The following is an 18,203-nucleotide window of genomic DNA, read 5'->3' as shown; positions in this document are numbered from 1 at the left end:
CGTGCTGCTCGCACCTCTGCTTCCTCACTCCCTTCTATTTATCAATTTCGGGTTTTTTTTCCCCAATATTTCATTCTTTTTCTGCATTATTTCAGTGGCCACATGAGGAGAGCGTTTGAGCGCTGCCTGCTCGGGACCGGGAGGAGGAAGGGACACAAAGATCAGCCATCCAGTATCAAAAAAGCCCTGAAACACCTCAAAATTCACCTGCGGGGAAAATTAAACCTGCAGTTGACATAAAAAAAAAGGCTTTTTAAACGGAAAAAAACCAACACAGAACCCCTGGTTTAGGAATTCAAGCTGCCTTGGAAGGGTTGGAGATGGGGAGGGCAACAGGTGAGCTACCCCTCAATAACAGAGTTTAAAAAAACCCTCAAAAAAAGAATCCCAGTTAAAAAAAAAACCTCAAAAAAAGAATCCCAGTTAAAAAAAAAAACCCTAAAAAAAAAGCCCAGTTAAAAAAAAACCCTAAAAAAAAAAAGCCCAGTTAAAAAAAAAAACTAAAAAAAAAGCCCAGTTAAAAAAAAAAAACCTAAAAAAAAAGCCCAGTTAAAAAAAAAAAACCTAAAAAAAAAGCCCAGTTAAAAAAAAAAAACCTAAAAAAAAAGCCCAGTTAAAAAAAAAAAACCTAAAAAAAAAGCCCAGTTAAAAAAAAAACCCTAAAAAAAAAGCCCAGTTAAAAAAAAAACCCTAAAAAAAAAAGCCCAGTTAAAAAAAAAACCCTAAAAAAAAAAGCCCAGTTAAAAAAAAAACCCTAAAAAAAAGCCCAGTTTTAAAAAATCCTCAAAAAAAAACCTCCAACCATGGGACTGTCAGTCAGAGATTTGGAAGAAATTTTTTTTCTCAGCTACAGGACTCGGGTGCTGAAAAGTGTTCTAAAACCAACAAACAAAGCAACTTTGGGTCAGAATCGCCCTTGTTTCAGTCGAAGGCGTAATAAAAATAACAGATTTAACCCCTAAAATACAAACCCGGGTCTCTCCTCAATAAAATACCAAAACACCTTAATTTTGCAGGTTTTATAATCACTCCCCAGCACCCAACCTCAAACCAACCAGCCCCACACACCTCACCAACAACTACCCCAAAAACTAGCAAAAAACCCCCAAAACACACCTTTTTTGCCTCATTTTTTGATGTGCTTTAATAAAATAATACCGCCCAGCTGCCCAGACATGCCTCACCTCCTTCAGATGTGAAGGTACTGTGGTCATTTCCTCACAAATCATCACAAATAATTTTTTTAAAAAAGCATTTTTTTGGCGTATTAGTGCGTTCTCCTGTTCAACGCCATTTACTGGTCCTCAAGGGCACCAAAATTTATCTTCAGGGAGGTGAGAAGCGGATCATCCTCCCGTCTCCCCCTTCAAACAGTTTTTTAATTAAATAAGTAAAATATTTGAAGAGGTAAACTACTTTTTTTTAACCTCAGAAAGATTTTACAAGGCAGAGCAGCACCCTCATAGGTCAAACCCCCTCTCCCCTCACCACAACCAACGTGAGGGAAGTGGATAAACCTCCCATCTCACCCCTCAAAGACTTTTTAAAGTAAATTAAAGAATATTTGAAGGGTTAAACTTTTTTTTTTTTGATCCCAGAAGGATTTTAGAGGCACAGCAGCTCAAAAACCCCTAAACCCCCTCTCCCCTCACCACAACCAACCTGAGGCACGGCGCCATGTTGTTCCCTCACAGATCAAAGAAAAAAAAAATTAAAATAAAAAATAATTACAGCGTTGTTTTCACCTCACAGCACCAAGGTTCTGTCTCCTCTCGGCAAACAGATGGGATTGGGGCAGATTTACCTCACGACGCCCCCTTTTTCCCCTCAGAAAAAGGGAAGAAAAACGCAGAAATCGCCTCAAAAAGCCTCTCCGCGCCCAAACCGCTTTTCCCGCCTTTTTCCCCCGTCTCACCTGAGCAGGGCGCGAAGGGAGAGGCTGCGCGCGCCACAGGCAGAGGGCGGAACCAACTTAACCCCGCCCTTCGCCCCCTCCTCGTCTTCTATAGGCTGCGCGCCCGAGGCGTTAGCCAATCAAAAGGCGCAGAAGGAAAAAGCCACCTCCCCTTCGCGCTCAGCGGCCGCTGCCTGTCAAAAGTTGGGAGGCGGGACTGTGATGAGATAGCCAATCAGAAGCGCGGATTCGAGGTGGAGGCGCCGATGATAGGCTAGACTCGGTGTGAAGGACGGGGGAAAGGGGGCGGAGCTTCGCGGGGCCGGGTGAGCGATTTGTTTGTTTTTTTTTTTTTTCTCAGGGAAAAAGAGGCGGGAAAAGGGCTGCGGGACGCTCGGAGGGGGCGGAGACCCACGGAGCGTGACGTCAGGTATGAAAAATGGGGCAAAAAAAGGCAAATTCGGCTCAATTTGCGTGTCCCGTCGTGGAGGGGGGAGGCGATGAGGGAGACTCGCGAGGGAGCGGAGGGGGGGGGGTGGGGTGTGCTGAGACCGAGCGCAACTCCTCGCCCTTTCCGCCTTTCCCTTAGCAACAGCCGCTTGCCGAAACGGGGGAATTTTTCTGATTGGTCGAGAGTCGCGAGGGTTGACCAATGAGAACGAGACACGGGAGTCTTGGCGTTCCCGCCCACCCGAGCGGGGCCGCTCGGACCGTACCAAGTGTGCGGGGGGGGGGGGAGGCGAAACCCACGGGGTTCATGGGGGGGGCAGAGGGAAATGGGGGACACTAGGAATTTTTTTCAGGAGGAGCCGTTGTGGGGGGGGGGGCAGTTCGTCTTTCTGCCCCCCCGGGTGGGGGTGCCTGTGTCCGTGTCCCCCCCCCGCGCTGAGGCCCAGGCGGAAGTGAGGTGTCGCGCTCTGAGGCCCTTCCGCTGGGGGGGGGGGGGTTCGGCGGTGGAGGGGCTCGATCTGAGTGAGTTGGGGGGCGAGGGGGACACACACACACACACACACATAACGACACGGGGTGTGAGCGACGGGGGGGGGGCCGCTGGGGGAGGAGGTGGAGAGAAAGGGGGGGGCCCAGGGGGGTAAGAGGGCCCTTGGTGGGGTTGGGGGAGGGAGGGGGGGGTGGAGGGGGAATGGGGATGGGGGGGGCGTTTGGCGGGGTGGGGGGGCACATGTAGGGATGTGGGGGCAGTTTGGGGGGGGCACTTAGAGGGACAGAGGGGTGGGGGGGGCACATACAGGGATGTGGGGGGCAGCTGGAGGGTTGGGGGGGCACCCAGGGATGTGGGGGGGCACTTAGAGGGGTAGAAGGTTGGGGGGCACGCACAGGGATGTGGGGGGGCTTTGGGGGGACACACAGGGTTGGGGGGACAGTTTGGGGGGGGCTCTTAGAGGTGTAGAGGGTGGGGGGGGCCCATGCAGGGGTGTGGGGGCAGTTTGGGGGGGCACACAGGGTTGGGGAGCAGTTGGGGGGGCACTTAGAGGGACAGAGGGTTGGGGGGGCACATGCAGGGATGTGGGGGGCAGCTGGAGGGTTGGGGGGGCACAGGCAGGGGTGTGGGGGCAGTTTGGGGGGGCACACAGGGTTGGGGAGCAGTTGGGGGGGCACTTAGAGGGACAGAGGGTTGGGGGGGCACATGCAGGGGTGTGGGGGGCAGTTTGGGGGGGCACTTAGAGGGGGAGAAGGTTGGGGGGCACATGCAGGGGTATGGGGGGGCAGTTTGGGGGGGCACACAGGAATGTGGGGGGCACATGCAGGGATACGGGGGGCGGGGGGGGCCCACAGGGATGTGGGGGGGCAGTTTTGGGGGGGCACTTAGAGGGCCAGAGGTTTGGGGGGGCAGGGACTTGGGGACACCAAGGGGGGGTGACACAAAAGCCCGATTTGGGGGCGCAGGAGCTGAGTATGTAGGACACAGGCTGCTGGGGCTACCGGGAGTATTTTTGGGGCAGAAAACCTCTATTCGAACATTTATTTTTTTTTTTTTTGTTCCACCCAGAAATCATTTAACAGTTTAAAAAAAAAAAATTAATTTAATTTTAGCGACTTTTTCCCGTAGGGCTCCGAAATCATCATCCCCCCCTCCCCAAAAAAAAAAAAAAAAAAAAGACCACCCTGAGGGGTTTTCATCGCGAATTGAAGAGTTTGAGTGAAAAATGTTTAATTTTTGGTTTTGTTTGTTTGGGTGTTTTTTTTTTTTTTTGGTTTTTTTTTTTTGGGTGTAATCGGCGGGTTTTTGGGGAGATGCTCTGCACGGCGGCGGTGATGGCGGGCAGCCTGGCGCTGACAACGGCCGTGGTGGCTCACGCTTATTACCTCAAGCACCAATTTTACCCCACCGTGGTTTATCTGACCAAATCCAGCCCCAGCATGGCCGTAAGTTCGTTAATTAACGGCGGGTAATTAATTGACGGGGGGCGGGACCTCGTGTCGCTGCTCAACTTCTGCTTTTAGGGACCAAAATCGCGCCGTTGGGTCCGAAAACGCCGCCGAGGCGCCGCCGGCGCTTCCTGCCGAGCGCGGGACGGGGAGGGGGGGGGGGAACCCCACAGACACCCCAAAAATGGGGGTTTGGGGTCTAATTGCTGTCGCCCCCATCCCCTGCCCTGCAAGAATTTTGACACCCCCAAAATCTTTCAGCTCCATTTTGGGCGGATTTTGGCACCCCAAAATCTTTCGGCTCCGTTTTGGGGTTTTTTGACCCCCAAGAATCTTCGGGCTCCATTTTGGGGGGATTTTTTGAACCCCAAAATCTTTCAGCTCCGTTTTGGTTTTTTTTTTTTGGCCCCTCAAAATCTTTCAGCTCCATTTTGGGCGGATTTTGGCACCCCAAAATCTTTCGGCTCCGTTTTGGGGTTTTTTTTTGACCCCCAAGAATCTTTGGGCTCCATTTTGGGGGGATTTTTTGAACCCCAAAATCTTTCAGCTCCATTTTGGGGGGATTTTGACCCCTCAAAATCTTTGGGCTCCATTTTGGTTGGTTTTTTTTGACCCCCCAAAATCTTTCAGCTCTATTTTGGGGGGATTTTTTGACCCCCCAAGAATCTTTGGGCTCCATTTTGGGGGGATTTTGGCCCCCCAAAATCTTTCGGCTCCGTTTTGGTTTTTTTTTTTTTGAATCCCAAGAATCTTTCAGCTCCATTTTGGGGTTTTTTTTTTGACCCCCCAAGAATCTTTGGGCTCCACTTTGGGGGGATTTTGAACCCCCAAAATCTTTCAGCTCCACTTTGGGGGGATTTTTTGACCCCCCAAAATCTTTCAGCTCCACTTTGGGGGGATTTTGAACCCCCAAAATCTTTCAGCTCCACTTTGGGGGGATTTTTTGACCCCCCAAAATCTTTCAGCTCCACTTTGGTTTTTTTTTTTTGAACCCCAAGAATCTTTCAGCTCCATTTTGGGGTTTTTTTTTTGACCCCCCAAGAATCTTTGGGCTCCATTTTGGGGGGATTTTGACCCCCCAAAATCTTTCAGCTCCATTTTGGGGGGATTTTTTGACCCCCCAAAATCTTTCAGCTCCACTTTGGGGGGATTTTGACCCCCCAAAATCTTTCAGCTCCATTTTGGTTTTTGTTTTTTTGACCCCCAAGAATCTTTCAGCTCTATTTTGGGGGGGATTTTGACCCCCCGAGACTTTTTTTTGGTTCCGTTTTGGGGGATTTTGAACCTTGAATGGTCTTTGACGCCATTTTGGGGGAGATTTTGAACCCCAAGAATCTTTGGGCTCCATTTTGGGGGGATTTTGGCCCCCCAAAATCTTTCAGCTCCATTTTGTTGTTTTTTTTTTTGACCCCCAAGAATCTTTGGGCTCCATTTTGGTTTTTTTTTGAACCCCAAGAATCTTTCAGCTCCATTTTGGGGGGGTTTTTTGCCCCCCCAAGAATCATTGGGCTCCATTTTGGGGGGATTTTGACCCCTCCAGAGTCATTTGGCTCCATTTTGGGGGGGATTTTGACCCCCCCAGAGTCCTTTGGTTCCATTTTAGGGGAATTTAACCCCCCAAACTTTTTTTTTTGTTCCATTTTGGGGGGGAATTTTAAACCTTGAGTGCTCTTTGATGCCATTTAGGGAAGATTTTGACCCCCGAGAACCTTTCAGCTCCATTTTTTGGGGCGTATTTTGTCTCCAGAGTCCCCCCAAGATTTGCTCACGGTTTTTTTTCCTCCCATCGCTTCCCAAATTTTTTTATTTCCCCCCCCCCCCAGGTTCTCTACATCCAGGCTTTCGTCTTGGTGTTTCTGCTGGGAAAATTCATGGGAAAAGTGTTTTTTGGGCAACTGAGGGCGGCCGAAATGGAGGTGAGTGAGGGCGGGGGGGTGTGGGGGGGCGGGTGGGAGACCCCAGAAAACTTTGGGGGGGAAATTTGACCCCCCCAAGAGCCTTTTGGTACCATTTGGGGGGGGCATTTTGAACCCTGAGAAACCTTTGGGGTTATTTTGGGGGGAATTTGGACCCCCAAGAGTCCTTTAGTTTCATTTTTGAGGGGATTTTGATCCCTGAGAATCCTTCGTCCCTGTTTTGGGGGGATTTTGACCCCCCCAAAATCCTTCAGCTCCATTTTGGGGGGAGGATTTCGACTCCTGAGAGTTCTTTGGGTCCACTTAGGGGGGATTCTAAACCCTAAAATCTTTTTTCTCCATTTTGGGGGGTATTTTGACCCCTCAAAATCCTTCATCTCCATTTTTTGGGGTAATTTTGATCCCCCCAAAATCCTTCAGCTCCATTTTGGTTGGATTTTGACCCCCAAAATCCTTCAGCTCCATTTTGGTTGGATTTTGACCCCCAAAATCCTTCAGCTCCATTTTGGTTGGATTTTGATCCCCCCAAAATCTTTCAGCTCCATTTTGGGTGGATTTTGTCCCCCCCAAAAATCCTTCAGCTCCATTTTTGGGGTAATTTTGACCCCCCAAAATCCTTCAGCTCCATTTTGGGTGGATTTTGTCCCCCCCAAAATCCTTCGGCTCCATTTTGGGTGGATTTTGATCCCCCCAAAATCTTTCAGCTCCATTTTGGGTGGATTTTGACCCCCCCAAAAGTCCTTCGGCTCCATTTTTGGGGTAATTTTGACCCCCCAAAATCCTTCAGCTCCATTTTGGGGGGATTGTGACCCCCCAAAATCTTTCAGCTCCATTTAGGGTGGATTTTGTCCCCCCCAAAATCCTTCGGCTCCATTTTGGGTGGATTTTGACCCCCCCAAAAATCCTTCAGCTCCATTTTTGGGGTAATTTTGACCCCCCAAAATCCTTCAGCTCCATTTTGGGGGGATTGTGACCTCTCAAAATCTTTCAGCTCCATTTTGGGGGGATTTTGACCCCCCCAAAATCCTTCGGCTCCATTTTGGGTGGATTTTGACCCCCCCCAAAATCCTTCAGCTCCATTTTGGGTGGATTTTGACCCCCCCCAAAATCCTTCAGCTCCATTTTGGGTGGATTTTGTCCCCCCCAAAATCCTTCGGCTCCATTTTGGGTGGATTTTGACCCCCCCCAAAATCCTTCAGCTCCATTTTGGGTGGATTTTGACCCCCCCAAAAATCCTTCAGCTCCATTTTGGGACCGATTTTAACCATTTACTCTGTTTTGGGACCGATTTTAACCATTTACTCCCTTTTTTGAGTTCCAAACCCCTCAGCCAAGGCTGGGGGGCAGCCCCCCACCCCTCACACCCCCCCCCCTTTTTTTTTTCCCCCCCCAGCACCTCCTGGAGCGCTCGTGGTACGCGGTGACCGAGACCTGCCTGGCCTTCACCGTCTTCAGGGACGACTTCAGCCCTCGCTTCATCGCCCTCTTCACCCTCCTCCTCTTCCTCAAGTGCTTCCACTGGTTGGCTGAAGACCGGGTGGACTTTGTAAGCAAAAAAAAAAAAACAAGCAGAGAATGGGGAAAAAAACCACCTTTTTGGGGCAAAACTCATCCCTTTCACTTTTTTTTTTTTTTTTTTGGCAGATGGAGAGGAGCCCCAACATCTCGTGGCTCTTCCACTTCCGGATCGTCTGTGAGTATTTTTGATTTTTTTTTTTTTTCCTCAGTAGCTACTCAGAAAAGATAATTTTGGTAAAAAAAAACAAAAGAACAACTTTCTGCTTGATAAACCTTCTCAGTGGCGGACTCGTTAACGAGGTGGGGTGTTAACGAGGGGCTGCTGGGGGTGGGGGGGAGAGTTTAATGAGCAAACCAAACCCGTGGCAAAATAAATTCCTGCTGGCGGAAAAGGGGATTTCAGGATGTAAAAATCATCTTTTTGGAATGAATTCAGGGAGTTTTGGGGAGACACAAGGCGTGGCTTCAAGTAGAGGGAGCTCCAAATGAGACGGCCTCGTTACTGGGACTCATTAAGTCAAGCTTTAATTAGCCCGCAGCCATTTAGCCATCCCCCCTCCCCTCAGGACCGGTGCTCCTCGTGGCTTTTCTGGGATATATTTTGGGGTGCAATCCTCATTTTTTGAGGGGTTTTCACCCCGCCCCACCGAGCCTTATTAGCTATTTCCCTCGTTATCTCTAATTAATTAATTTCTTTTTCTCCCTCTCCAGCCCTGATGTTCCTGCTGGGAATCCTGGATTTCCTCTTTGTTAACCACGCCTACCACAGCATCCTGACGCGAGGAGCCTCCGTCCAGCTCGTTTTTGGCTTCGAGGTGAGCGATGAATTATTATTATTATTATTTTTTTTTTTTTTAATTTAAATTTTTCTCCCTCCCGAGCTCCTCACCGCGCTCTTCCTCCCCGCAGTACGCCATCCTCATCACCATGGTGCTCACCATCTTCATCAAGTACGTCCTGCACTCCATCGACCTGCAGAACGAGAACCCTTGGGACAGCAAAGCTGTCTACATGCTCTACACGGAGCTTTTCACCGGTACGTCGACCTTTTTCTGCCTTTTTTTCACCCAATTTCAGGCCTGGGGTGGTCTTCACCCCCCTGCTGGGGTCTCACCAGGGTCCCAAGGGACCTTTTTTAGTCCCAGAAGAAACTCGTGAGGTTCAACCAAGTCCGATGATTCCTCCGGTACCAGATAGATGCTGGGCAATGGTTCAACTGGGGGGTTCTGGTGGATACTGGGGGGAGCCTGAGCCAACAGCGATGGCCAACGGTGTGATGGGAGGGTTGAAGGTCTGGTTCCACCCCACCCACCCTCTAGTTGGCCAAGAAGGAGACACCAGTTGACCTTGAAGGTCCTGACCCATCCCACCCAACCTCTGGTTGGCCAAGAAGGAGACACCAGTTGATCTTGAAGGTCTGGTCCCACCTCTGGTTATCCAAGAAGGAGACACCAGTTGACCTTGGAGGTCCCATCCCACCTCTGGTTGGCCAAGGAGACACCAGTTGACCTTGGAGGTCCCATCCCACCTCTGGTTGGCCAAGAAGGTGACACCAGTTGACCTTGGAGGTCTGGTCCCACCTCTGGTTGGCCAAGAAGGTGACACCAGTTGACCTTGAAGGTCTGGTCCCACCTCTGGTTGACCAAGAAGGTGACACCAGTTGACCTTGAAGGTCTGGTCCCACCTCTGGTTGGCCAAGAAGGAGGCACCAGTTGACCTTGGAGGTCCCATCCCACCTCTGGTTGGCCAAGAACAAGACCCTGACGTGCTTCTTCCCCTCAGGTTTCATCAAAGTCCTCCTCTACATGGCCTTCATGACCATCATGATCAAGGTTCACACCTTCCCGCTCTTTGCCATCCGCCCCATGTACCTGGCCATGAGGTGAGTCCACCCGGGTGCGACCCGTGGCCACTGGCACGTCCGGGCCCAGCGGTCCCAGCGGCTTCTCGTCTCCCCCCAGGCAGTTCAAGAAAGCAGTGACGGACGCCATCATGTCCCGCCGGGCCATCCGCAACATGAACACGCTGTGAGTGACCAGCGCGGCCAACGACCCGGCGCCGGGGGCGCCCGTGGAGCCTCGGTGCTGGGATCCACGAAAAAAAAAAACCCAAACAACCTTGAAATTTATAAAAAGCCTTTAGAACTTAAAGAAAAAGCCTTCAAGTTAAAAAACCAGAAGTTTGTAAAAAATCTTGGAATTTTAAAAGGACGAACTTGAAAGTTTAAAAGAATGAATTTAAAATTTTTTAAAAGAAGGCGGTTGAAATTTTTTGAAGGGACAAGCTTGAAACTTTTTAAAAGATCAAACTTGAAATGTTTTCAACAGACAAGCTTGAAATATTTTCAAAATACAAGCTAGAAATTTTTTGAAAGGACAAGCTTGAAGTTTTTTAAAAAGATCAAGCTTGAAACTTGTTGAAAAGAGCTTGAAATTTTTTAGAAGGAGCAAGCTTGAAACTTTTTGAAAAGAGTGAGCTTGAAACTTTTTAGGAGGGAGCTTGAAACTTTTTAGGAGGGAGCTTGAAATTTTTTAGGAGGGAGCTTGAAACTTTTTAGGAGGGAGCTTGAAATTTTTTAGGAGGGAGCTTGAAATTTTTAGGAGGGAGCTTGAAAATTTTTAGGAGGGAGCTTGAAAATTTTTAGGAGGGAGCTTGAAAATTTTTTAGGAGGGAGCTTGAAATTTTTTAGGAGGGAGCTTGAAATTTTTTAGGAGGGAGCTTGAAAATTTTTAGGAGGGAGCTTGAAATTTTTTAGGAGGGAGCTTGAAATTTTTTAGGAGGGAGCTTGAAACTTTTTAGGAGGGAGCTTGAAACTTTTTAGGAGGGAGCTTGAAACTTTTTAGGAGGGAGCTTGAAACTTTTTAGGAGGGAGCTTGAAACTTTTTAGGAGGGAGCTTGAAAATTTTTTAGGAGGGAGCTTGAAAATTTTTTAGGAGGGAGCTTGAAATTTTTTAGGAGGGAGCTTGAAATTTTTTAGGAGGGAGCTTGAAATTTTTTAGGAGGGAGCTTGAAATTTTTTAGGAGGGAGCTTGAAAATTTTTTAGGAGGGAGCTTGAAATTTTTTAGGAGGGAGCTTGAAAATTTTTTAGGAGGGAGCTTGAAATTTTTTCAAAAGAGTGCGCCGGAAGTTTTAAAAATTTCCAATTTGTGGATGGAAAAGTGATCGGAGGGACCCTGTAGGGTGAGGGGCTGGGGAATCTCCAACCTCCTCCTGCCAAATGCCCCAATTTAACCAAAACTTGGTGAACACCGGCGAGGGGGCCACAGTTCCCTCTGCCTCCCCAACCCCCCAAAAACGCTGGGAAGGGGTTATTTTTGGGTTTTTTTTTGTAATTTTTGCCCAGCCTAACGCTCCTCCCGCCGCAGGTACCCCGACGCCACGCCGGAGGAGCTGCAGGCCATGGACAACGTCTGCATCATCTGCCGCGAGGAGATGGTGACGGGCGCCAAACGCCTGCCCTGCAACCACATCTTCCACACCAGGTGGGCCCGGCGCTCCCCAAAACCCCCCCGCGCTCCCCAAAACCCTCCGGCGCTCCCCAAAACCCCTTCAAACCCCTTGACACCCCCTAAAACCCCTCAAAATGCCTCGATGCTCCCCAAAAACCCCCAACCCCCCCCCCGGCGCTCCCCAAAATGCCTCGAGGCTCCCCCGAACCCCTCAAAATGCCTCGAGGCTCCCCTGAACCCCTGAAAATGCCTCGACGCTCCCCCGAACCCCTCAAAAGGCCTCGACGCTCCCCAAAACCACTCAAAATGTCTCGACGCTCCCCAAAACCACTCAAAATGTCTCGACGCTCCCCAAAACCCCTCAAAAGGCCTCGACGCTCCCCCGAACCCCTCAAAACGCCTCGACGCTCCCCCGAACCCCTCAAAACGCCTCGACGCTCCCCCGAACCCCTCAAAACGCCTCGACGCTCCCCCGAACCCCTCAAAACGCCTCGACGCTCCCCCGAACCCCTCAAAACGCCTCGACGCTCCCCCGAACCCCTCAAAACGCCTCGAGGCTCCCCCTAATCCCCTCAAAACGCCTCGACGCTCCCCAAAACCCCTCAAAACGCCTCGGCACTCCCCAAAACGCCTCGAACGCTCCCCAAAACCCCTCGTGTTCCCCCAAAGCCCCCCAAGGCACTCCCCCCAAAAACCCCTCGATGCTCCCCAAAACCCTTCAAACCCCCTCAGTGCTCCCCCCAAAGCCCCGAACCCCCCCCGACGCTCCCCAAAACCCCCCAACGCTCCCCCGCCCCGCCATTCCGCCATTTTGGGGCGGTTGAGGGTTGATTTGGCGGTTGCAGTGAGAACCAAGTGGTGATTTTTTTTATGTTTTTTTTTTTTTTTTTCTTTTTTCCCCCCCCCCATTTTTCCGCCACCCCTCCCCAGCTGCCTGCGGTCGTGGTTCCAGCGCCAGCAGACGTGTCCCACCTGCCGCATGGACGTTCTCCGCGCCTCCCTCCCGGCACAGCCGCCTCCAGACCCCCCGGAGCAACCCCCGCCGCCTCCCCAGACCCCCCAAATCCCTCAACCCCCCAACTGTAAGTTCCATTTTCACCCCAATCGACCCACAAAATCCCCCTCGGGATCTCAAATCCCCCCCCGCCCCCCCCGAACCGGCGGAATTTCCACCCAATCCGGTTCCGCGGGCGCGTCGCGGTGAAGAAAATTCGGGATTCTCACCGTTTTATGGGTTTTTTGGGTTTTTTGGTGTTTTTTTTTTCCCTCCCTCCACAGTTCCCCAAGGAATCCTCCCCCCTTTCCCACCGGGAATGTTTCCCTTTTGGCCACCGGTTGGTCCCTTCCCGCCTGTTCCCGGCGTTCAACCACCCAACGGCGCCGACAACCCCGCGCCGAGCTCCGGCACCGCCGCCGCTTCCGGTGAGTTTTTAATTTATTTTTTTTTTTTTCATTTTTTTTTTTTTTTTTTTTATCCTCATGATTCTCCACCAAAAGGAGGCTCCCTCCTCCTCCCCGCTGCCCTGATGTCCACCCTTTTGTCACCACAGCCACCAGGCCCGGCGACGCCGCCAACACCGCGTCGGAACCCGCCGCCGCGCCGGCGCCGGGTTTCCCCTTCCCGCCGCCGTGGATGGGGATGCCGTGGCCGCCTCTTTTTGGTAAAAAAAAAAAAAAAAAAAAAAAAAAAAGGATTTTTGAGGGTGTTCACCCTACCCTGGCTGTTTGTCGGTGGTTTTTCCGTCTCACGTCCCGTCTCGGCGCAGGTTTCCCGCCGATGCCGGTGCCGCCGGCCGGTTTCGCCGGGTTGACGGAGGAAGAGCTTCGGGCCATGGAGGGTCACGACCGGCAGAACCTGGAGGCGCGGCTGCAGTGTCTGCAGAACATCCACACGCTGCTCGACGCCGCCATGGTGCAGATCAACCAGTACCTGACGGTGCTGGCCACCATCGGGTAACCTCACCCTGGAAAAAAAATGAAAAAAAACCCAAAAAAACACAAAAAACACCAGATTTGGGAGCGTTGGGAACCGACGGGCAAGATTTGGGGACGACAAAATGGCGCCCGGGGCTCTAAGGAGCTCCGAAATGGCTCAAAATCAAAATTCTGGGTGATGGGGAAACTGTGTCTTGACTCTGAGAGTCCCCAAAATTGTGGAGAATTGGAATTCGGGACGCCAAAACCTGGCCTTGACTCTGAGAAGCCCCGAAATTGCTCAAAATTGGAATTAGTGACACCAAAACTGCGCCTTGATTCTAAGGAGCCCCAAAATTGCTCAAAATTGCAATTAGTGACACCAAAACCGGGCCTTGACTCTGAGAAGCCCCGAAATTGCTCAAAATTGGAATTAGTGACACCAAAACCGGGCCTTGACTCTGAGAAGCCCCAAAATTGCCCAGAATTGCAATTAGTGACACCAAAACTGCGCCTTGATTCTAAGAAGCCCCAAAATTGCTCAAAATTGCAATTAGTGACACCAAAACCGGGCCTTGACTCTGAGAATCCCCGAAATTGCTCAAAATTGAAATAAGTGACACCAAAACCGGGCCTTGACTCTGAGAAGCCCCGAAATTGCTCAAAATTGGAATTAGTGACACCAAAACTGCGCCTTGATTCTAAGGAGCCCCAAAATTGCTCAAAATTGCAATTAGTGACACCAAAACCGGGCCTTGACTCTGAGAAGCCCCAAAATTGCTCAAAATTGCAATTAGTGACACCAAAACCGGGCCTTGACTCTGAGAATCCCCGAAATTGCTCAAAATTGAAATAAGTGACACCAAAACCGGGCCTTGACTCTGAGAATCCCCGAAATTGCTCAAAATTGAAATAAGTGACACCAAAACCGGGCCTTGACTCTGAGAAGCCCCGAAATTGCTCAAAATTGGAATTAGTGACACCAAAACTGCGCCTTGATTCTAAGAAGCCCCAAAATTGCTCAAAATTGCAATTAGTGACACCAAAACCGGGCCTTGACTCTGAGAAGCCCCGAAATTGCCCAAAATTGCAATTAGTGACACCAAAACCGGGCCTTGACTCGTAAGAAGCCCCAAAATTGCTCAAAATTGAAATAAGTGACACCAAAACCGGGCCTTGACTCTGAGAAGCCCCAAAATTGCTCAAAATTGGAATTAGTGACACCAAAACTGCGCCTTGATTCTAAGAAGCCCCAAAATTGCTCAAAATTGCAATTAGTGACACCAAAACCGGGCCTTGACTCTGAGAAGCCCCAAAATTGCCCAAAATTGGAATTAGTGACACCAAAACCGGGCCTTGACTCTGAGAAGCCCCAAAATTGCCCAAAATTGCAATTAGTGACACCAAAACTGCGCCTTGATTCTAAGAAGCCCCAAAATTGCTCAAAATTGGAATTAGTGACACCAAAACCGGGCCTTGACTCTGAGAAGCCCCAAAATTGCTCAAAATTGCAATTAGTGACACCAAAACCGGGCCTTGACTCGTAAGAAGCCCCAAAATTGCTCAAAATTGGAATTAGTGACACCAAAACCGGGCCTTGACTCTGAGAAGCCCCAAAATTGCAATTAGTGACACCAAAACCGGGCCTTGACTCTGAGAAGCCCCAAAATTGCCCAAAATTGGAATTAGTGACACCAAAACCGGGCCTTGACTCTGAGAAGCCCCAAAATTGCCCAAAATTGCAATTAGTGACACCAAAACTGCGCCTTGATTCTAAGAAGCCCCAAAATTGCTCAAAATTGGAATTAGTGACACCAAAACCGGGCCTTGACTCTGAGAAGCCCCGAAATTGCTCAAAATTGGAATTAGTGACACCAAAACTGCGCCTTGATTCTAGGAAGCCCCAAAATTGCTCAAAATTGGAATTAGTGACACCAAAACCGGGCCTTGACTCTGAGAAGCCCCGAAATTGCCCAAAATTGCAATTAGTGACACCAAAACCGGGCCTTGACTCGTAAGAAGCCCCAAAATTGCTCAAAATTGAAATAAGTGACACCAAAACCGGGCCTTGACTCTGAGAAGCCCCAAAATTGCCCAAAATTGCAATTACTGACACCAAAACTGCGCCTTGATTCTAAGAAGCCCCATAATTGCCCAAAATTGCAATTAGTGACCCCAAAACCGGGCCTTGACTCTGAGAAGCCCCAAAATTGCCCAAAATTGCAATTAGTGACCCCAAAACCGGGCCTTGACTCGTAAGAAGCCCCAAAATTGCTCAAAATTGCAATTAGTGACACCAAAACCGGGCCTTGACTCTGAGAAGCCCCAAAATTGCCCAAAATTGCAATTAGTGACACCAAAACTGCGCCTTGATTCTAAGAAGCCCCATAATTGCCCAAAATTGCAATTAGTGACCCCAAAACCGGGCCTTGACTCTGAGAAGCCCCAAAATTGCCCAAAATTGCAATTAGTGACCCCAAAACCGGGCCTTGACTTGTAAGAAGCCCCAAAATTGCAATTAGTGACACCAAAACTGCGCCTTGACTCTGAGAAGCCCCAAAATTGCCCAAAATTGCAATTAATGACCCCAAAACCACTCCTGGCCTCTAAATCCCCAAAACGGCTCAAAATCAAACTGAATTTTGTTGACGCCAAAACCGTTCCCAGTCTCTTAAAAACCCCCCAAATTGCCCCAAAATCGACATTAAATTTAGCGACGCCAAAATCGTTCAAAATCCGTCCAATCCGGCGCCGCCGAAACCGCTCCTTGACTCCGAGAACCCCCCCAAATTGCCCCAAAATCCCCGTTTACGTCGGATTTTTTTTTTTTTTTCTCCCCGCAGGTCGCCCCGCCCTGCCCCGCCCGACACCTCCGGGGCGGCCACGCCCACACCCGGCACCTCCTCGTCCCCCGACGCCGGTGAGGAACCCCCCCCCGGGGCGGGGGGGGGAGTGGGTGTGGTTGGGGAGGGGTCCCACCGCTTCAACCGGGCGCTAAAATGGGGCAATTTCTCCCTTTTTTTGTCCCCCAGCTCCCCCCGCCGAAGCCTTCGGCGCCGAGGAGGAGGAAGAGGAGGAGGAGGAGGAGGAGGAGGGCGGGGCCGAAGGCTCCTCCCCGCTGGACGAACCCGACACGGCCGAGCTGCGCCGACGCCGGTTACAGAAACTGGCGGCGCCTCCGCACTGACGCCATTTTGTTTCACACCGCGGCCGCCATTTTGTGTCACGACGCCCCCTCAGACACAAAATGGAGTCGGCGCCTCTTTTTCTGCCTTTTTTTGTTTTGTTTTGTTTTGGTTTTTCGTTTTTTATTTTTCCTCCTTCCCCCACCAAATTTTTCCACCAAAATCCCCATCCGGAAGCAAAACCGATTCCCGGCAAACCGACGCTTTTTTGGGTTAAAATAATTGCTTTTTTTCTTTTTTTTCCACCCTTTTTTTTTTTTTTTCCCCCTTTTCGCCCCAAATTTCTACCTCTCCGTCGAGCCAGGCTGTGGAGCTGCCAGTTGACCTTTTTTTTTTGGGGGTAATCGCGCCCGTTTTGGAGCGTTCACTAAAACCTGAAGTTTTGATGGCGGCGACGGCGAGCGAGCGCCGGTTCCGCTTAAAATTGCTCAAAATCGCCTGTTTTGAACCCAAATTTTTTTTCCGGCCGCTCCAGCAGCCAAAACAACCTCGAGTCGCCGCCATGTTGCTGGGGGCGGGGGGTTGGGGCACCCCCATGGCTTCCACCTCCCCCCCCCCTCCCAGCTCGTTAGCAAATGAGCTCGTTAGCAGTATTAACACCCCCCCACCCCCACCCCCAAAAAATAAAAATATTAATTTTCCGCAACAAAATAATCCTCAAAACGCAGCGATTTAACGCCACCCCCCAACCCTCCGCCTGACCCCGACCAGTCCCAAACCGGTGCCGTGCCACATCCAAACTGGTTTTTACTGGTTTCGCTCTACCGACAGCGCCGGGAATTGGGTTTTGGGTTGGTTTGTTTGGGTTTTGGTTTTTTTTGTTTTTTTAAATCTTTTGGTATTTTTGGGATCATTTCCACCGCCCGCCCGCCAAATTTTCGCTGCCGCGCCCCTTCAGTGCCTCTTTGAACCGAAAAGGGCTTCGAGGAGCCCAAAAATCTCAGGGAAAAAAAAAAAAATATATATATATTAAAAAAAATATATATATATTAAAAAATAAAAAATAAAACCGCGTTCGGAGATGGCGGCAAACCCCCAACATTTTGGGGCGGAAAATGAGTTTTTTTGCACCAAAAGCGACGGCGGCGAGAGGGCGGCGGGGGAGGAAGAGCCGGCGGTGGGTGATTTTATTTTTTTTTTTTTTTTAATTATTATTTTGATTTTTATGAATTTTTTTTGTGGGGAATTTTCGGTAACGAGGCTGATTTTTTTTTTTTGTCTGCCCTTAAATTTTGGGGCTCTCGTTGACCAAAATTTGAGTTTATTTATGGGGATTTTGGCAATAAGGAAGCGGAGGTGGGAGAACAACAAAAAGCCACTTTGGCAAGTTGGTTTTTTTTTTTTTTTTTTTAACCCTTTTGAGCCAAAATAATGAATTTTTGAGGCCGGTTCTTTTTGACATTGGGGTGGTTTTTTGTTGGTTTTTTTATTTATTTAACCCTTTTTAACCATTTTGAGCCAAAATAATGAATTTTTGGGGCCGGTTCTTTTTGACATTGGGGTGGTGTTTGTTTTTTGTTTTTTTTTTAATTTAACCCTTTTGAACCAAAATAATGAATTTTTGTGGCCGGTTCTTTTTGACATTGGGGTGTTTCTTTGTTGTTTTTTTTTTTTTTTTTGTTTAATCCTTTTTCACCATTTTGAGCCAAAATAATGAATATTTGGGGCCAGTTCTTTTTGACATTGGGGTGTTTCTTTGTTTGTTTTTTTTTTTTATTTAATCCTTTTTAACCATTTTGAGCCAAAATAATGAATTTTTGGGGCCGGTTCTGTTTGACGTTGGGGTGGTTATTTTTGTTGGGGGTTTTTTTTGGTGGGTTTCTCCAAATTCCCTTCGTTTTGGGGTGGAAACTACGAGGAGGCCGAGGGAAGCGAAGACACGCAGGCGATTGGACTGAGGGGTTGTTTGACCCCCAAAACCGCTCCCTTTCACCCCAA

At 49.6% G+C, this 18,203-nt stretch overlaps 1 protein-coding gene across 1 annotated transcript; it reads left to right on the top strand.

Moving 5' to 3' along the window:
- The first annotated feature begins 3,751 nt into the window (after positions 1-3,751).
- SYVN1 (synoviolin 1) lies at positions 3,752-16,403 on the top strand. The gene is made up of 15 exons (XM_074930266.1): positions 3,752-4,279; positions 6,106-6,198; positions 7,592-7,744; positions 7,843-7,891; positions 8,428-8,531; positions 8,626-8,752; positions 9,499-9,598; positions 9,678-9,743; positions 11,083-11,199; positions 12,097-12,248; positions 12,445-12,588; positions 12,717-12,827; positions 12,933-13,119; positions 15,924-16,000; positions 16,113-16,403. Exons 1-15 carry the CDS (start codon positions 4,148-4,150, stop codon positions 16,265-16,267), a joined length of 1,767 nt encoding a protein of 588 aa, XP_074786367.1. The 5' UTR covers positions 3,752-4,147; the 3' UTR covers positions 16,268-16,403.
- The last annotated feature ends 1,800 nt before the right edge of the window (positions 16,404-18,203 follow it).

Source organism: Athene noctua, chromosome 32 (assembly GCF_965140245.1).
Source record: "Athene noctua chromosome 32, bAthNoc1.hap1.1, whole genome shotgun sequence".
NCBI lineage: Eukaryota > Metazoa > Chordata > Aves > Strigiformes > Strigidae > Athene > Athene noctua.
This window is presented reverse-complemented; position numbering and strand designations above follow the sequence as displayed.

What these genes read in the sequence shown, in the direction of transcription:
- SYVN1 (XM_074930266.1), top strand. Translation starts at nt 4,148, where the DNA reads ATGCTCTGCACGGCGGCGGTGATGGCGGGCAGCCTGGCGCTGACAACG. An exon ending in AGCTCGTTTTTGGCTTCGAG is followed by an intron (nt 8,532 to 8,625) that starts GTGAGCGATGAA and finishes TCCTCCCCGCAG; the next exon opens with TACGCCATCCTCATCACCAT. An exon ending in GCCGTGGCCGCCTCTTTTTG is followed by an intron (nt 12,828 to 12,932) that starts GTAAAAAAAAAA and finishes GTCTCGGCGCAG; the next exon opens with GTTTCCCGCCGATGCCGGTG.